The 18,738-nt window shown below is 44.0% G+C and overlaps 3 protein-coding genes across 8 annotated transcripts in view; 1 reads left to right on the forward strand and 2 right to left on the reverse strand.

The window, feature by feature from the left end:
• The window catches only part of kl-2 (dynein heavy chain 2, axonemal kl-2), a 30,557-nt gene extending 24,103 nt beyond the window's left edge, over nucleotides 1-6,454 (forward strand). The window contains exons 48-64 of the mRNA XM_034324062.2: nucleotides 582-746; nucleotides 844-1,010; nucleotides 1,103-1,274; nucleotides 1,391-1,603; nucleotides 1,660-1,875; nucleotides 1,936-2,086; nucleotides 2,145-2,294; nucleotides 2,431-2,563; nucleotides 2,652-2,996; nucleotides 3,139-3,411; nucleotides 3,602-3,946; nucleotides 4,024-4,158; nucleotides 4,220-4,496; nucleotides 4,573-4,980; nucleotides 5,062-5,580; nucleotides 6,084-6,234; nucleotides 6,300-6,454. Of these exons, the coding sequence (XP_034179953.2) occupies nucleotides 582-746; nucleotides 844-1,010; nucleotides 1,103-1,274; nucleotides 1,391-1,603; nucleotides 1,660-1,875; nucleotides 1,936-2,086; nucleotides 2,145-2,294; nucleotides 2,431-2,563; nucleotides 2,652-2,996; nucleotides 3,139-3,411; nucleotides 3,602-3,946; nucleotides 4,024-4,158; nucleotides 4,220-4,496; nucleotides 4,573-4,980; nucleotides 5,062-5,580; nucleotides 6,084-6,234; nucleotides 6,300-6,454 (3,975 nt within the window). The remainder of the gene's footprint in view (nucleotides 1-581; nucleotides 747-843; nucleotides 1,011-1,102; nucleotides 1,275-1,390; nucleotides 1,604-1,659; nucleotides 1,876-1,935; nucleotides 2,087-2,144; nucleotides 2,295-2,430; nucleotides 2,564-2,651; nucleotides 2,997-3,138; nucleotides 3,412-3,601; nucleotides 3,947-4,023; nucleotides 4,159-4,219; nucleotides 4,497-4,572; nucleotides 4,981-5,061; nucleotides 5,581-6,083; nucleotides 6,235-6,299) is intronic.
• Nucleotides 6,455-6,509: 55 nt separating this feature from the next.
• Nucleotides 6,510-14,326, reverse strand: LOC117604198 (uncharacterized). Of its 2 annotated transcripts, XM_034324047.2 has the most exons (5): nucleotides 14,180-14,326; nucleotides 13,219-13,596; nucleotides 10,214-11,216; nucleotides 8,736-9,834; nucleotides 6,510-8,666 (listed from the first exon to the last, which is right to left on the reverse strand). In XM_034324047.2, exons 2-5 carry the CDS (start codon nucleotides 13,359-13,361, stop codon nucleotides 6,703-6,705), a joined length of 4,209 nt encoding a protein of 1,402 aa, XP_034179938.2. In that variant the 5' UTR covers nucleotides 13,362-13,596; nucleotides 14,180-14,326; the 3' UTR covers nucleotides 6,510-6,702. The 2 variants fall into 2 exon arrangements, with proteins under 2 accessions (XP_034179938.2, XP_034179939.2); XM_034324048.2 differs by lacking the exons at nucleotides 13,219-13,596; nucleotides 14,180-14,326 and adding an exon at nucleotides 12,241-12,455.
• Nucleotides 14,327-14,569: 243 nt separating this feature from the next.
• LOC117604199 (coiled-coil domain-containing protein 142) lies at nucleotides 14,570-18,526 on the reverse strand. 5 transcript variants are annotated; one of them, XM_034324052.2, is made up of 13 exons: nucleotides 18,133-18,526; nucleotides 17,410-17,627; nucleotides 17,225-17,357; nucleotides 16,992-17,140; nucleotides 16,729-16,916; nucleotides 16,468-16,659; nucleotides 16,272-16,411; nucleotides 15,924-16,208; nucleotides 15,747-15,863; nucleotides 15,514-15,667; nucleotides 15,330-15,447; nucleotides 15,002-15,189; nucleotides 14,722-14,942 (listed from the first exon to the last, which is right to left on the reverse strand). In XM_034324052.2, the coding sequence occupies exons 1-13, from the start codon at nucleotides 18,301-18,303 to the stop codon at nucleotides 14,809-14,811; spliced, it is 2,187 nt and encodes a 728-aa protein (XP_034179943.2). In that variant the 5' UTR covers nucleotides 18,304-18,526; the 3' UTR covers nucleotides 14,722-14,808. The 5 variants fall into 5 exon arrangements, 4 of the variants coding, with proteins under 4 accessions (XP_034179941.2, XP_034179943.2, XP_076547220.1 ...); XM_076691105.1 differs by having other exon boundaries at nucleotides 15,924-16,411; XM_034324051.2 differs by having other exon boundaries at nucleotides 16,729-17,140.
• Nucleotides 18,527-18,738: the final 212 nt, after the last annotated feature.

Here is an 18,738-nt window from a genome sequence, read left to right on the forward strand (position 1 = left end):
ATAACTTGAAATCGTGTTAATTCAACCCCTTCGCCTATGATTTATTCGATAGTCGCGCCAGTCATCTAACTATTAATTGCTTGAATTTTAAAACAAATACAGAAAAATGCACCCTAAAATAAAGAAAAAACACCCTGCCTCTTTATTCAAATCGAAATTGTTTAACCAAAAAGAATGACCAAGTATTTTAAAATTAATAACTTGAAATCGTGTTAATTTAACCCCTTCGCCTATAAAAACAAATTAAGAAAAATGAAATATCATGCATACATAGCATTAAATTAGAATTTAGTACCAGCTAAAGACCGATTTGAATTACAAGTTGCATCATGAGTGTAACGCGACGTCGTAAGGCAAGGGGTTAATAAACTTTTAGGATCAATAAAAATCTCATTCAAAATGTAAAAACTACCCTGGCCGGTGTCGTTCGTATTCATTCGTATCTCCCATCGTTGTACATAACAAAATTCCCTCCACCATCCTCGATTTCGGATTTCATCCATATGTATAGTCCAATTTATCCGTCTGGAGCTCTCGAAGAGCTTCGTATTTCACCGGTGCGATTGTTACCCGTGACACAGGCGCTGGATGCTCTGAGCAAGAAGGACATCTCGGAGATAAGGTCTTTCACGCGTCCGCCGCCGAAAGTCGAGATGGTAATGGAAGCGGTGATGATCCTGAAGACCTCGGAACCGAGTTGGGCGGAGTCGAAGCGGCAACTTGCCGACGTGAACTTCCTGAACTCGGTAAAGGGAATATGTATATATACGTATACGTATAAGTTCGAGGCGTATTTCCGCGCGATAGATCTCGCTCGCGGTTACGTTGCGCACGATTTTTCAGCTACGATACTTCGACAAAGACCACATATCGGATCGGACGCTAAGGGCCATTGCGAGGTACACGTCGAACCCGGAATTCGAACCGGAGAAGGTTGGCGTGGTGTCGTTCGCCGCGAAATCGTTGTGCATGTGGGTCGTAGCGATGGAGAAATACGGGAAGCTGTTCAGGTAATTCGTATTCGACGATAAATGTCTGGAACAGTTCCTTTTCCGAGAGGGGGGAAAAAGGAAGCAGTCGAAGTGGCTCCTTTGAATCGCAGGATCGTTGCACCGAAGAGGGAGAAACTGGAGGCTGCACTGGAGTCTCTCAGGCAGAAGGAGGCTGCGTTGAAGGAAGCGATGCAGCAATTGGAAAGGTTACAAGAGAAGCTGGAGAAATTGCAGCAGATGTATGATTCGAAGATGAAGGAGAAGGAGGAACTCATCAAACTGGTGTGTATCTAAATACATACAATTACAGAAATAAATCGTATCACCGATTGGAATAATTTTCGAAAATTTCCAAATAATCCTAAGGACTCGATTCAGCTTACAATTCGTATCTCCAGGCGGAACTGTTAAAATTGAAACTGGAACGAGCTGGAATGCTGGTGGACGGTCTTTCGGGTGAACGAATTCGATGGGAAAACACAGTCGCATCTTTGGCGTTGTTTTTCGAGTGGCTGCCAGGTGATTGCCTAATATCCACCGCCTTTGTGTCTTATTTGGGTCCGTTCGTGTCCTACTACCGAGAGGAGCTGATAACCATGTGGATGAAGGAGGTGAGTCCAGCTTCGTCATTTCGTCCGAGCAATAATAGAAACTTATAAATTTCAAGGTGGAGAACAAAGAAATTCCAAACTCGCCAAATGTCAGTGTAATAGAATTCTTGGCCGATCCAGCGATTATCAGGGATTGGAACATCCTTGGTTTACCATCCGACGACTTCAGCACCGAAAATGGTATCATCGTGACCAAAGGGACCAGATGGCCTCTGGTGATCGATCCTCAGTGTCAGGCAGTGAAATGGATCAAGAATATGGAGGCGAAGAATGTACGTATCCTGGATTCCAGAAACAAAATGGAATTCGTTTAATCTGTATTATTTATTCAGTCTTTGAGGGTGATCGATTTTGGCCAAGCGGACTTCGCGGCAGTATTGGAGCAGGCCATCCAGTTTGGTGTACCTGTACTTCTAGAAAACGTAGGAGAGACGATCGATCCAGCTATAAACCCGATCCTCGAAAAGGCCTTCGTTAAAATTGGTACATCGTTAGTGGGATGGATATTTTAAGATTTAATGATAATAAAATCTGTACGCAGGCGATCAGGTGATGATCAAGTTCAACGAAAAGACGATCACTTACAACGACAAGTTCCGGTTGTTCATGACGACGAAACTCCCGAACCCCCATTACGCTCCGGAGATATCCACTAAAACAACGTTATGCAACTTCGCCATTAAGGAACAGGGTAACTAATTGTCTTATCGTACGCTCGCTGGAAAAGGGTGAAAAGTTAGAGAGTAAAAAAAGGAAAGGAGATCGTGTAACTTTATCGCGATTCTTCTTCGATAATTCGATTTCGGTTAATTGATTCAATTGTTAAGGGTTGGAAGCTCAGCTGTTGGGAATCGTTGTGAGGAAAGAGAAGCCTCAACTGGAGGAACAGAAGGACAATCTGGTGTTCACGATTGCCTCCAATAAACGAACTCTCAAAGAGTTAGAGAACAAAATACTCTAGTAAGACATTCGATCTCTATCCTCTTCGAAATAGAATCTCCAGTTTGCCTATGAAAATGAGAAGAAAACCTATATACGTATCGTGCAGTCTACTGAACGTGGCTGGGGACACACTGTTAGACGACCTGGATTTACTGAGCGCCCTGCAATCGTCGAAAGCGACCTCAATCTCGATCGAGGAATCGTTGGTGGTATCTGAACAGACGGAGAAGGAGATAGATCTAGCGAGAGAGGAGTACAGATCGTGTGCCCAACGCGCCTCGATCCTCTTCTTCGTTCTGAACGACATGAGCCTCATCGACCCGATGTACCAGTTCTCTCTGGACGCATATATTACCTTGTTTATGCTGTCGATCGACAAAAGCCCGAAGAGTTTGAAACTAGCCGAGAGGATCGACAGTCTGAACGAGTATCATACTTACGCCTTGTACAAGTACCCGTCCACTTGATCTTTTCACTCGGGTCCGTCCAAGAATGTACCCTCGAACTTTTCAATTCTGAGACAGACCTGTGCCACGAATCTAGAGTAAGAAACGATGATCCTCTATCATCTAAACGAGATTCTCTTGGAACAGATACACCTGTCGTGGTCTGTTCGAGCAGCACAAGCTGCTGTTCTCCTTCAACATGTGCATCAAGATATTAGAAGCGCAGAGTAAAGTGATGCAGGTTGAATACGCGTTCCTGCTTCGCGGTGGAATTGTCCTGGATCGAAAGAGTCAGCTTGACAAGCCTGTGCCTTGGATGCCGGACGAAAGTTGGGACAATGTCACTGAGCTGGACAAGTTGCCTGGATTTCATGGAATTGTATCCTCCTTTGAACAGTTCCCGCGTGATTGGAACAATTGGTATGATTTTTGAAAAACGTTATATCGGATGGTATGGGACACCCACGGATTAATATTGGACACTTTTAAATTTTTACTTAAATTTCGCATTTATTCAAATTATTTAATATCGTTTAATAATAACACTTAATAAACACTTAATTGCTTACAATTAAAATATTTATATCGACGCCGTGATTCTTTTCTATAGGTACATCCACACAGAACCAGAGTCCATACCACTGATAGGGGAATGGGAGGCGAACTGCAACGTGTTCCAAAAAATGCTGGTGATACGAAGCTGTCGGCCAGACAGGATGTCCTTCTGCATCGCGAACTTCATCGTGTTGAATCTCGGTCAGAGATTCGTGGAACCTCCTGTACTCGACCTGAAAGCGGTCCTCGACGATTCCGTCGCCCAATCCCCGCTTATATTCGTTCTGTCGCCTGGTGTGGATCCTACGAGTACCCTGATGCAGCTGGTCGACAGCCAAGAAATGACTAATCACTTTATGACTCTGTCCCTTGGTCAGGGACAGTCACCTATCGCGACCAAGTTATTTTCAAGATTGTTGATTACCTATTTTTTTTTATTTTTTAAGAACTAAGAACTCGAATAAGCTTTATTTTCAGAATGATCGAACTCGGAGCGAAAGAAGGGGCCTGGGTGTTCTTAGCAAACTGCCACTTGTCTCTCAGTTGGATGCCGAAACTGGACAAAATCGTGGAGACCCTTGGGTCCAGTAAAACCTTGCACCCTCAATTCAGGTGATACACGTTCGAACGTAAACGCGGCGAGTCGATAACGACAGGGTTCGACTGGTTACAGATTGTGGCTTAGCTCGAGCCCTACTCCCCAGTTCCCGATATCGATCCTTCAGGCTGGGATAAAGATGACCACCGAGCCTCCCAAAGGTTTGAAGGCAAACATGAAACGGCTTTACGGTTTGATAACCGAGCACCAGTTCGAGGTGTGCGAGGCAAAGTCGAAATACAAGAAGCTTCTCTTCTCCCTGATATTCTTTCATGCTATTCTCTTGGAACGTAAGAAATTTCAGCAACTGGGTTGGAACGTCATTTACAGCTTCAATGATTCCGACTTTGTGGTAATATCGAAAACAGATTGCAAGAGAAACTTCTGTTTCAAAGTCTATTTTTAGTATTCCCATTTTCTTTCTGTAGGTATCCGAGAACCTTTTACAAGTGTACCTCGACGAATACCCGATCACCCCATGGGAATCCCTCAAGTATCTCATAGCAGGCGTTTGTTACGGTGGTCACGTGACAGACGACTGGGACCGCCGATTGCTGATGACCTACGTTCAACAGTATTTCAACGAGGACGCTTTGAACATACCCCACTATCGTTTGTCCTCGTTGCCAACCTATTACATTCCGAGGGATGGTTCCTTGGAGTCCTACCGTGATTTCATCTCGATATTACCAAACGTGGATAAGCCCGAAGCATTCGGTCAACACCCGAACGCGGACATTACCTGTTTGATCATGGAGACCAGGAACATGTTCGAAACTTTGATGAGTCTTCAGGTCCAGACGGTCAGCAGAGAAGAGATCAGCAAGGAAGAACTGGTTACTTCTCTAAAATATCAAATTCAACGATGAACCTTTGAGACTGCGAATGGAAAACGAATTTGTTCTTGTGTTTTCAAGGTAACCCAACTAACCACAGACATACTGTCGAAGATACCGAACAATATCGACTACGAGACAGCTCAGAAACTGATAGGTCCGAAGAAGACACCGTTGGACGTTGTCCTGCTTCAGGAGATACAACGTTACAACATGCTACTACAGAAAACTCGTACTAGTTTGAAGGAACTTCAGCTAGCCATTAAGGGTCTGGTCGTAATGTCACCGCAGCTGGAGGAGATCTTTACATGCGTCCACGAGGGAAGGGTGCCCTCCGTTTGGTTGACAGCGTATCCGTCCTTGAAACTCCTCGGAGCCTGGACCAGAGACTTGGTCAACCGTATAGAGCACTTTAGCGAATGGGCACAAACTACTCATCCACCATTGCTGTTCTGGCTGGCTGCGTTTACATTCCCCACTGGTTTCCTTACCGCGGTACTGCAGACATCTGCCAGGCTCTGGAACGTGTCTATCGATTCCCTGTCCTGGGAGTTCAATGTTTTTACCGTTGATGACTCGACCATCATCGAGCCTCCTATGGTAATTAGCGAGTTTCGGCTGAAACAGCGTTTGCCGTCGCGTTAACGATCCTCGGTTATTCCAAAACTTCTATACATCTACATGAACTGTGATGGACCCTAGAGACTTGAAGCAAGAGGGACAGATATAACAATGTAACTTAAACTATAGCACCGTGATAGAGTAACTATTATTACTCTAAATATTCTTCCCAAAAATGTCTTCGCAACTTGCAACAATTCCCCGTTTAATTTACCCGAAGAATGTTGTTTCTATTTCCTTGAATTTAACATGAACACAAGTCGAGATCCGTTCGGTTTAAACGAAAGATCGCGCAATTGAACACGCGGAAGGTCGAGCAGGAGGATCGATCCAATTACTCCGGTTGTCGCCATCGTTCTCCCTTTAATGCAAGCGAAACGAGCCGCGGAAAAATAAAGGGGATAAAGAATTCAGTATCGCGATATCACTAGGAAATAGCGGCGTGTATACGCGCCTCTAACCGTGTGTACATTCCATTACAGGACGGCGTGTACATACGCTCCATCTTTCTGGAAGGCGGTGGATGGGACAAGAGGATCGGTGTCCTCGTCGAGCCAGCCCCCATGCAACTTGTTTCCCACATGCCGGTGATTTACTTCCGTCCCACGGAGCAGCTGAAAAAGCGAACCAAAGGTAACAGGAAACATTTAGACGAAAGTAAATTACAACTAAAGCGTTACTTCCGTTCTTTACACAAGGACTCTACAACTGCCCTTGCTACTATTATCCTGAGAGAAGCGGGGGTCAAGGACGAGCATCATTCGTCGTGGCGGTCGATTTGAACGCTGGTCCGATGGGATCGGATTTTTGGATAAAAAGAGGCACTGCACTCTTACTCAGTCTCTCCGTTTAGCTTCTTATCAATTATCCTTTATTGTTAATCGATTAGAGTTAATGATTTATAGAAAAGGGAACGATAGTTTCTATATCACTCTTATTCTTATTCTCTGGTCCTCTCGACCTTGTATGATTAGTACGGAATGTCCATAATAAACCTGAATAGTTAACATGAACACCAAGGAAATATAAAAGTTCGTTCTATAAATAATCGAATATATACAACGATTGTGATAGAAAAATTTTCACTCGACACACGACCTCTCACAATCCACTTCGATGCCACGATGTTGATGCGTGGACTGAACTGAGTAGACAAGGAACGATCAGAAAATCCGTGAAGGACTTGGGACTATCCGAAGAGGATGCAGCAGACTGTGCTGTTCTAGTCATCAATGAATTGAAGCCTTTCAAAGTATCCGTGATAGTCTTATTAGTCTTAGATGCATACTGCCTCAGTTCCATTGACGAAACGATCGAATTCATCGGTGGTTGAAGACCGGACACTTTGTCCCTGGTTTCGAACAGAGCTCTCATCAAGTTTCCATTCATCGCTTCGTTTTCTTTCCTCAAATTGTCCGCAAGCTCTTTTATCGTGGAATTCAGCCGCGCTTGAAAAGTGATCCAATCCGTCGCAGTTTTGCTTACGGGTTTACTCTCCGCGATCAGATCCTTCAGAGATGCTATCCGGTACTTCAGGTCGGCGAAGGATTTATTGAACACGCCGCGTACCTCGTCGAAGTCAATTTTATCCGTAGCATTCGCAGCGTTCAAGATATTCATCACAGTGGCGTTGATCTGTTGTTTGAAAGCGACCCATTCGTCCGCTGGGATGACAGGCTTGATGAATTTCGTGTAATCGAACTTGGAAGCGTCTCCAGTACCCTGAAGAGTGGGTGTATCTTTACCAGTTTCCTTCGACCATTCAGCTTTCGTGTCATCAATTTCTTCCTTCAACTTTGCAAAATCATTTACAGTGGATTGCTTGAATGCCGCCCAAGATACTGGATCAATCGACATTGGCTTTTTGCTCTGAATATCCTGAATGATTCGAGTGAAGGAATCGTTGATGCTGCTACGAAAGTCTGACCAGTCGTTGATCAAAGCAGACATCTCTATGTTGTTGAACGAGGCTGGAGAAGAAGCTTTCAACTCTGCACATGATGTGTCAGGCAACGTAGCCAGTTCCAAAGGTGACGGTGTACTCTTGAACGAAGAGAAACTCTTTATTATTTCGTCTGTGTAGGTTGCCCATGCTGAGTCGCCTGGAGGAGGCATGTCATTCTTGATTTTCTGCACTACATCATTCACAGTCTTGATGATCTCGCTTTTATAGTCCAACTCATCATTGGACAAGTCTGGTCTTCCAGTCGCTGATTCAGTAGGAGCCATGGGTCTCTGTTTATCTATTTTGTCCCTGAGGGCTGAGAAACGATCTTTGATGTCGTCTTCATAGGTCGCCCAAGCTGGATCACCAGGAGGTGGCATATTATTGCCTATACCCATAATTGTGTCATCCAGTGACGATACGATGTTATCTTTGAAGTTCTTCCAGTCGAAGATCGCAGGAATCATAGAATCTTTAACGTCTAACGTATCGCTGCTCTTCATTGTCAAGGTTGGAGCAAGATCCGCCTTGATAGACGCGATTTGATTCTTCAAATCGGCGAACTGATCGATGACACTCTGTTTGAAAGCGATCCACTTGGTAGCAGAGGCAGGACCACCGCCCATGGATCCTATGGAGTCGTTCAAAGACTTCTCCAGGTCGGTCTTGAAAGTAATCCAATCCTGGTACACGTTTGCCGGACCCGTTGCTCGCAAAAATGAACTTTCAGAGTTTGCTTTTGGAGGATGAAGGTCGGACAGTTGATTCCTGAGGTCTGAGAATGAGTTGTTTATGTAATTCTTAAACGCCAGCCAGTCTGTATCAAGAACGACGGATGCCCTGGTGTTGTTGATGGAAGTCACCACATCTCTAACTGTATCGTTGATGTTGGTCTTCAAGGCGGTCCAATTGACTGGCATGAACGAAGCTTGGAGTAAGGGATTCGAAGGTTTATCTTCCCTCCATGGCTCAAAGGATGGCGTAGGAATATCCTCGCAGGACATCATTGGATTGTTCGATCCAATGGCTCGCATCACTTCGGCTTGAGTTTGGGTCACTCCGTCTGAACAATCGCAGATCAATTTTGCCAATGATATCTTACGTAACTCCTTAAGTTGCTCTGCAATCAAACAGAATCAAAATTATTTGTAATATTACTATCTACCACCTGCCATTTCTGCTTCCTTACCTTCTGTAAACGAATGAGGCTGATCAGCCAGCTCGTACCAAAATCGATCACCCTTCTGCAAACGCACGAACTGATCCGCGATTAGGCAGGAGAAGGTAGGCCCAACGATACCATCAGCTTTTGGCAATTCAGCCAGAGCACCAGTGTACAGATCAACGTCGTGAACAGACTCGTATAACAAGGAAATCTCGTAAAGCGCCTGTGGATCCAGGTGACCTTCCAAATCTGAGAAGCTCTCTGGTTTTCCCAATCCGCAACGTTCCCTCCACCTTGTGTATCCTGGCAGACCGTGATCCCTGCCGCGTTGAATATTCAACGACACCAGGTCCAGTCCACAGGGTACGCTAACGTTTGCGAATGGATCCTCGAACAGATGATTGGTCAGCTGAGAAGTGACATGAGTCGAGGTCATCTGGATCATGTTCCTAGTGGCTGATGTCACCGAACTCTTCACACCATCCCCGGTGTACAAACTGTACGGATTGAATAGCATTCTGTGAAGCTCCACGAATGACGAAGTCCCCTGCTGGGTGTCCGTCATCTTCATCAGTCCAGGTAGCAGAGTATGAGCGAATCTGAACGCCGCAGAGGCGAAATTGTTGGCTATGGATGGATCGGTGGTCGAATCCTCTGGATCATCGGTCCACTGTCTGTAACCAGCCTTCAGAGGTCTTAGATTGCGCAGATTGGTCTCCTGTTCGCCCAGAACGATGGGTAGGAACTCTTGGTAGGTGATGTGCTGCAGTTGGGCGCCTACTATGCGTCGGCTCTCCTCGTACAGCGTCTCGTCGTCCCAGGTCGGATTGATCTTCGCCAATTGATCAGCGATCCTATTGTGCTGTCTCGCCCAGAGGAGATGCATCGTCGTCAGGTGCAGGTTCTCGTTAGCTCTGGCGTCACCTGCCGCGAAACAATACCTCCCTCGAAGTCTCTCGACTTCCCTGTTGCAACCGTCGTTGGGATTCATGCTGGCAGGTAAGAGAGTTCTATTGTCAGGCGTTATCTGCATCCTCAGACGACCGCCGGAAAATTCTCGTAGACCCCTCGCTGTATTTACGTCTGATCCATAAACAGCGGAACCGTCGATGAACGCGGTCACCTGTGGGAAAGAAAATTATTAGAACACTGAAAGTAAAGATGTCAACGGATTCTGATTACCTAATGGATAAAGCAGTGGATCCTCTGCTTTTTTTCCTACAATTTTTTCCTACAGCATCCCTATTTATCAACGCAATTTTCTGCTCATTGTGCGCAATCGTTATTGCCGCGATAACGAACGCCTCGTTACGATCGAAGCACGCCTCATTGACACGATAACGAAGTTAATTAAGCTCGCATATTGCACGCGCAAACTTTTCGTTCGTCGCGATGGCAATTTCGCAGTCTCGTTTCGTTCGGATTAACTCGATTACCCGGACGAATTATCCGGCTATTTTAAACTCGATTAAAAAGAAAATGAATCGGATCATCGAAGGTACCTGATTCAACTGCTGCCTGGGACCGAGCTTGCACTGGGGCGCAGGTGCGGATCTCACGAAGTCCATGCAGGTTCTCCCGGTGACGTCGAACACGGGATCGCCGGCGGCCACGGGAACGGGGAAACACTCTGGATGACCGATGGCCGGTGGACAACAGGAGATGGAGGTACCGTTGATACCTTGACTGATCGCTGTCGCGGTGATGTCGTGGTCCAAGAATTGTCCGTAAACGGCGAGCATCACCGTGAACTCTGGATTGCTGCTGGGCGATGGTTTGTGCACTTTTAGGCTAACCTCTCTGGCTGACGGAAGCTCTGCACCAGAGAGCGCCCTACGCGGAGCGTCTACCCCATCTGCATAATTTGGCGGTAAGAGTCTTCTGAACGGCGTCATAGAGACTCCCCATTGGTTGGGTCGGTTGCAGGTTCCGTCGAACGTTCTGTACTTGCTCGGATTACAATTCGGGATCCTCAGTTGTTTGCAAACACCCAGAGATAGCCAGCCTCCGTCGAAGAAGGTCCCGACGGCGGTTGGCGCTGCCTGCATCGCTCTGGAGTTCTCGATCGTCTTGGTAGCCGCGAGTTCGGCCACGGCTGCCAGAGCCAGCGTCCCGACGCTCGCGCACGTGCTCACGGCGTAACGATGCCTCGATTCCGGCGACGGGGAAGGCAACGGTGACATGGCCGCAGTGGCGTCAGCGAACAAACGCTCGTTCATCGCTCGGCGACCTGCTTCCAACGCTTCGTTGAACTCCCCTTCGGACAACTTCGCCGGCGGAGAGGTTTCCGCCCTCCTGCTGGGGATGGGGATCGAATTCGAGGCTGAGACGATCGACGGGTTGCTGAAGAGGGTGTACGAGCCTGATCCAGGTGCGAAGCCTAACTTCAAGGAACCGGTAAGATTGTACGCAGCCTGGGAACCTGGGGCTGTGAGGTTTGCGTCTAGGATGTTGTGGCTCACCGAGTAACTGACTGTCACTATTAGGGCCATCGTGAACACCGCTCTGGAATAATAAATTTTATTTAATTAATTAGGATGGTTATCCAACGGGACTATAGAAATTTGAAAATCTTATCTATTCAAGGTCAATCAGTATTCATACTGATTCAATTTCTCTTTTAACTCTCGAATGTGATTGACTCTCCTACGGTTAGCCGAATTCAGCATCGTTCAATGACTGGATCGAAATTATTTCAATTTCCAGTATCGGTTTGTTCGAACAGCACGAAGATGGTATTGCGATGCCTCGGAGGAACCTTGTCGAGCCGTCGTAACGTTGAGCAACCACACTGTCACCGTACAATTACGCGTGTAATCAAGGCCACCGTCACGTAATCAGCCTACGCGCTAAACGACCAGTTCTCTACGGCTGTTTGTAAACGAATTACGCGACATTTTAACCCTGCAAATGCAATAAAGACGCGACTGTTGTTCCTAATACCCGTCAGTCGACGCTAGAAACACCGTTCGGGCGAGTTAAACCCCTCGTACGACCTCCTATCTCGCTCCATGTTCGCGTTTACCAGGAGTAGTATTCTTGAAAAAGACACGATTTCTACTGATCGCCCCGTGCAAATCCCTGCACGAGATTCCTCGTATGTTGGGAATACGTTCAAGTAGCGGTCAGAGTAAACCGCAACAGAGAAACCGCGAGAGATCTCGTTATTGCACACGGATCCGCGATCCCGTTTCACGCAATAATTTCGATACGCCTCAAAGATATCCTTACTTTGTCCGATGAGACCAAAAACGAGCAGCGAGATATTGCGAAATTTTAAGTGACGGTAATTCTCTGTTAGAAAATTTTTCAAAATTTATTTATTTATTTAGTATAAACGGGTGGGTACCCTTTACATTTTACGATATGCATAGCATAAATGATTTAAGTTTTATATAATGTAACAGATAATGAAAGAAAGTGCGCGAATAAGCTTTCGATTTTAGAAAGGGTAGAAAATTAAAAGGGAAATTTTAACGATTTCTCGATCAACCGTATCCGGATGAAAGCAAAGACGATAGAAACTCACATCAAGATCGTGTACGAGAGACATCGTAGCCGCAATCGCTGTCTCCTTTGGATAGAATAAAATGGCAGCGTGTCTCGTTGCACGTAATACACCCTACCCGATTTTTCGCCGGTCAACGAGGTCTTTTCTGATGCAGACATCGTTGATCGCTCGTGAATCGAGCTTAGACCTCACTGAAACGATCCACCGGTCGATCGGTGGTCGAGGTGAGCGACGATTTTACGTAAGTATCCACTTACGGTGGGGATTGGATGCACTGTGATTTTTACGGCTAGATCCTGCGCGATAGTTGTGCCCGTGCACCTTGGTATCGCGTTCTCCCACGCAACTTTCGCAAAGAATATATTTTCCGCTTCGAAAGAAAGTTTTTAATATTTAATTACGCTTAATTGGATTCGAGGAATTTGAAATGTTGAAACTAGTTCATTTTTACCACTATTTTTTGAGGTTGAGGTCGTATGTCCTCATAGTAATTTAAGGATTAAAGTGTTAATCGCAAAAATTTGATAAAAATTAGAAAAACATGCTCGTTGCAATCTCTATGAATTTAAAAAAAAAGCATTTATTTGAAGCAATTTCATTTACGCTTCACGTTTAATCCTTTACGCATGCCTCTTTGTGCCTCGTTATTTGTTCAGAAAGGCTTCTCTTGCATCACTTGCGCTAGACAGGCCGTCTTCTCGTATAATTATATAAACGCGATTAATAGCAGACGCATATTCTTAATGCCGTCGAACAACAGCAGATCGACGTCGTGCAGGTGTACAACGCAATCTGCACTAAACAAATACCTTAATTACTCATCTTGGCACCAGTAATATTCTACGCCATAAGATTGAAAGTATGTATAATGTAATGTAACAAGTTGATGAATTTCTTAAAAAGACACGATGTAATATATTTTCTTATTAATTTGATGATAATTTACATCTATATTGCTATACAAATTATTATAAAGGAAATGATACATCGACTCACATGAGAGTGGCGCAGATACAGCATTGAAATTGTCTGATCCGGATCTTCCGGGTCCTCAAGAGGCTCGCGAACTCCACGTAATCCGGCGAATCCAACGGTCTCGTGAGGGAGGTCCTCTCGGTGACCCGTCTACTTCCGTACATGGTGCACGACGAAATCTCACTGGCTACGAAAAGAAACGACGAAAGAAGTGACCGTCGAACCGTGTCGACGATCGGCGACACCAGAACTGGCCTGGATAACGTCCACGCCGAGAGGATGTCGTTGTCATCGGCCTGGCCGAGTTCCGCGGCTCGATTCGACTCGGTTTACCGCGGGAAACCAAGCTGAATCGGATGAAACTTCCGGTCCCTCCTCGACCATAGACCCTTCTCGACACTAGAGCGAAAATATAGCAACAGAATTTTTATGATTATTTCTATTACTCCAGGGTATTTCAAACAAATGGGTCATCGAAACAGTGGCAATTTAAATTTAGTATTAAACCTTCTATTTTTATTTTTTAAATAAGTTCCTAGAGTTAAATCACCATCTACCCCACCCGATTCATATGAAACACCCTGTATAATAATTAATCGAGTACTATCGTGACGATACCATTTAAGATTATAAATATTACGAATTCACAGGATTGATCTGCTGAACAAGTTATAGAAAAATCAAAAATATTTGTTGTAGAGAGGACTTTTCACACAATCACGCATGTACGCACGCTCGCGCTTATATAAGATAGAATCGAGGATCAACAGCCGGGAATGAAACACGAGTCGCCTTGCCGTGGTTTTTTACCCCGAAGAGTGCCAGAGAAGGTGAAGACTATCGTGAAGGATCGTCTCGACTCTCTTGGTACAGGTAAGAGCATCGTGGATCAATAGCACTGCGTCGCCGCAATCGACCCGACGATGATCAAAAACGAGCCGACGATCGGTGAAAAATCGATCGATCAATTTTCGATACTCACCCTTGATTATACACTTTAGCTAGCTAGTAATTATGAGATTAAGCGAACTGTTGCGTCGGATATGCACCTTTGTCGCGATAAACACGATACACTGTGATCTACCGATCTCTCCCGGGAACGATAAAGTGTCGATCAAGAATACGCAACGCGATCTTGAACGTCTGGTCGTTGACTGAAGGGACGGGTTTTAATACTCGACTTCCATGTTCAGACTTTTACATCGTATTGTGTGTCTTTTTATCTTGTAACGTGGACGTGTAACGTAATACCAGTTCGAGATAGAGCTTCCTCCCCTTTGGCAAGCTCCGCAGGCGCATAAATTCGCCCCGTAGATTCACGGCTTTGTTTGGAACAATATGCACGTAGAATTGGCCTGTATACACTGCTGTAATTAAACACGGTTCGTCGTTGTGACAATTACGGCTAAACGTGGGTATTTAATAAGGAATTGTAATTAAAACATTAGCGATGCATCCGTGAATTTGATGACAAGTATCATAGTTGCGATTGGTTAACAAATCAGTTTAGATTCTTCGTTTGTAACGTTTTTATTGGATAATATAATTACTATAAGGTCTGGATAATTTTGAACATTACGTTTGTTAAAAATATCGTATATCTTCAATTGATCATTTGGTGCAACAAAAATTGTACATTTTCGAGGCCCGAAGTTCCAGCCACTGTTTCTGATTCGGAACGTACATTTCCGCTGGCATACGTTCCAATCCTGGCGATTCCGGCGATCCCCGTTCGTTCGTTCTCGCTGAAAAATTAGACAGAGAGAAATTCGTCGCTTCCTCATTTTACTATTTCGTTTCGTACTCAATCGTTTGCGCATCGAAATCGCCTCGCCAGGATGTCGCAGAAGGAGTCGACCCACTCCCTCGCAACGTCGAAGTACCTCGTTCTTCAACAAATGATTCCGTACGTTTTGAGAAATGATCGAGCAATTCGAGACCCACTTCGACACGTATGCAAAGTCCGTGAGTAATTGCAGCGCCCCGTATTCGCTGAAAGTTTGTTTTAAATGATTGATATACAGTCTAAGACTCGATGTCATAAAAGTATCATAAAATGGCACTTATGGTACATCAATTCAAAGCTTAAGATTTAATGATAATTATTACACGCATTCAAGACTACAATTTACCTAAATTTAATTCGATGCAGATAGATATAATCGAGCCACGCTTCGCACATAATTCTAAGAATCATATTGGACGTATCGGAGTCTTCGATAACTTCCAACACCGGAAGTAACACCTTTTCTATAGAAGAAATGCTTTTAGAGGATAGAACGATTCAAGCATTATACGTGAAAAAGATTCTCGCACCAAAATAAGGTTCCACATAGGGACTAGCAGCCGCTGGAGCTTCGTCGCTGCCTTTTCTCCAGTAATTTGATGGTGGAAAACACATATGCAAATTCGCCAGACTGGTCACCCGACAGATTTTCGCTAGAATATCTATGCACTGTATAGAACACTTCTGCAATGAAAAAATAGAACAATCTACAAAAGATTACTTGTGAACGTAAGCCACTTTAACTTGATAGTTTATCTCACACCTGAAGTAACTCTATATTAACGTTCACTTCTGACACGATTTTTGCTCTCATTTTTGCGCAGACATATACCTGAACGCTAACAGAGTCAATTGAGAGCGTGCTGGCATGATCAGCAAGCTGAAATTAAGAATAATAATTTAAGAAGAATTATTATTGTTTGTCGGATTCGTGTTTTACCTTCAAATAAGAAAGCTCTTCAAGGCAATTCTCTATGTCACCTTTGACCAACAGGAAGAACACATCCAGTTCCCAGGTATGGGCTATGATTTTCGATTCCTGAACGATCCATAGTCTAGCAGTGTGAACCGAATGATCCAATCGATGAAGAACGACAATCTGTTCCGAAAGTGGCAATTCCATCAACGGTGCTCCGATTACCCATTCACCGCCTGCCTCACATTCGTTGCTCAGTCGAACGAGCAACTGGAACAACTCAACGAACATCTGTCCCGTGTTGGTACCCTGGAAAATACAACTAATACAGTAGGTTGTTTGAAAATTACTTCGGTAATAAATTAAATTTACCTCGGTAGACGAGGCTTTCGATTGATACTGAAAAGCCGACGTGTAAGCCAGCCTGAAGAGATGGTCCCATTCGGTGATGGTCGCATGGTAGCCAAGGGCGTCGCAGAGATTTTGCAAAGCTGGTCTCACCGTCTCTGGTACTGGAATTTTATTTTATTTAGGCAGGACGTTTAACTCTTAAGTCAATTGATGTTACCGTGGTTCCTTTGGACAAAATGACTGAGCCAATCCTTCAGCTGCTGTGCTCCGTGACTATAACGAGTAGCAAGTGCTTCCCGGGACCACCAGAGAACAACGTGATCCAGAATTCCTGATAAAGCACCCCATGCAACTTCCTGGTAATAATTCTTCACTTTCTTCATCGCGCTACCCCTAAGTCTTGTTTCACCTGAAAGAAACAATCGCTTAGTAGTTCGATAAACCCGATCTAAATATTCGGAAATGAACCAAAGGCTACCTTTGACAGTCTTCAACGCATCGGCGCCCAATAATCGAGGTGAAACTTCTTGCACGATTTTCAATAGTCGAAATACTTGCTCGTTCTGAGTATTAACCAGGGTCTGAATGTTCTCGATGTTCGACACCTCTATGTCGGCTCTCGACGAGGAGATTTCTGTCGGCGGAGATAAGTGTCTCGTGAGGGCTCTGAAAATGAATTCCTTGTGAACGTGAAATGGGAAAATAACATCGCTAAAAGGTAAATTCTTCCGAATAACTAACCGATAAATCTCGATGCTCGAGTTCTCTGAAACATCCACGTCCGCGGACATTGCTGATGGAGGATCGGTTTTCTCACGAGGTTCGTAGTTTGCTAGCAAACAATCGATAAGCTCGTGGCAGAATTCCTCTGCTCGATTTTTCGCTAACATCTGAAATCATTTCGAACCACCTATTCCTCGGATTTTTATAAAACTCCAAAAAGAAACGGGAATAAAAATTCAAAAATAAACAACCTGTAATATTCGTGTGACAGACATTTTCTTCAATGGTTCCAACATGTATGGACAATCGTTGTAAAATACATTAGTCGATGAATCGGAGACATCGATATCCATGTCCAAGATATCGTTATAAATGTTCACTAATCTGTAATAGATATGGATCAGAAGGGTTCGATCTATACTTGTTAATCAATTACCTGAAAATCACTGTGAGTAGTTCGTCGCTGTTACAGTCAACGATTTCGTTGATCAAATTTTTAACAAATCTCGCGAGCGTATTCATCTTACGCTTCAGTTGTATCAAAAAATGACGCATTTTAAACTTGTATATCGGATGTGTGCTCAGAGTCACGTTACAAATTGATTTGTATTCCTTCATCACATCCTCCAGATCGTTCGCGACACCCTTGTACACCTAACGATCAAGGATATATTTATCTTGCAAACACATAAGTACTAATAATGTAAAATACTAAATTAATAATATGTTTAGTAATTTGATAATATAACATTTGAAGCTCTGGTCGTTGGTGGCCCCTGCGATAGGCAACATATTAACATGTACGCTGCGAATGACGCGATTCGTGTTACATAGAATTAAATATTATTATTTATGCGCTTTATGGATTTATAAAACCATTACTTTTGGGCTCCTCTATAATTGTACATAGTTTAAATCTAATCGAAACTGTAATTAACACAAAAATAGATAAAAAGTGAGTATTCCCGCCAATCGCATTCGAATAAGCTACCATAGAGCCCTCTGTCTCCAATGACCAGAAGGCGAACGCTACATTAAGCAGACTAATTTTAACAATCTAATTTTAACTATTCACGGATCCTCGCCTGGCTGATAATGAGAAACTAAACCGTGCGCAGAACTTAGCCATGACTGTGGCCATGGTATGTTAGTTCCGCACCTCTAGATCACAAGCCTGCGCGTCTGTAATGTCCTGGATGATTAAGGCTATGCATTCCACAAGCTTGCCCATTCTCACGGTGAGCGCCAATGATTCAGCGAACCATTTCTCGAGAATGATGCCAGGAAATGGCAGCCACTTGCCAATATTTACTCTGTAATTAGTATCCATACCACTGAAAAGCTTTTAGCTTCGTAAAAAACATTCGAACAAACTTCTTTTTCACTTGATCATTCCTTTTATTGTTGATGAAGTTTCAAGGTGGTCTTTTAATTTCTTTATATAACCTCTATGTTTTTAAGGTAACAATGTTATCAATATTGAAATCGAAACAAGTTGTAGATATCTGTACACGTGTATAACTTACTAAACAGTAAAATTTAAGATGATTCATCATACTCGATAGTAAAGGAAGCATAATTTGAGTAGTGTTTCCAAGGTGACGCTTGACGCATGCTCCTTCTGTTTGTATATAGAATATAATTTTTCTTTTAAATATTTTTAATTAGTTTCTTTTATAAAATTGTGATACAAGTTCTGATAATCGCAAAAGATCATTTAATTGTTGATAATTTACAGTAGTTGACACTATGCGCAGAGTGTACC

This window comes from Osmia lignaria, chromosome 11 (assembly GCF_051020975.1).
Source record: "Osmia lignaria lignaria isolate PbOS001 chromosome 11, iyOsmLign1, whole genome shotgun sequence".
In the NCBI taxonomy this organism is placed as follows: domain Eukaryota; kingdom Metazoa; phylum Arthropoda; class Insecta; order Hymenoptera; family Megachilidae; genus Osmia; species Osmia lignaria.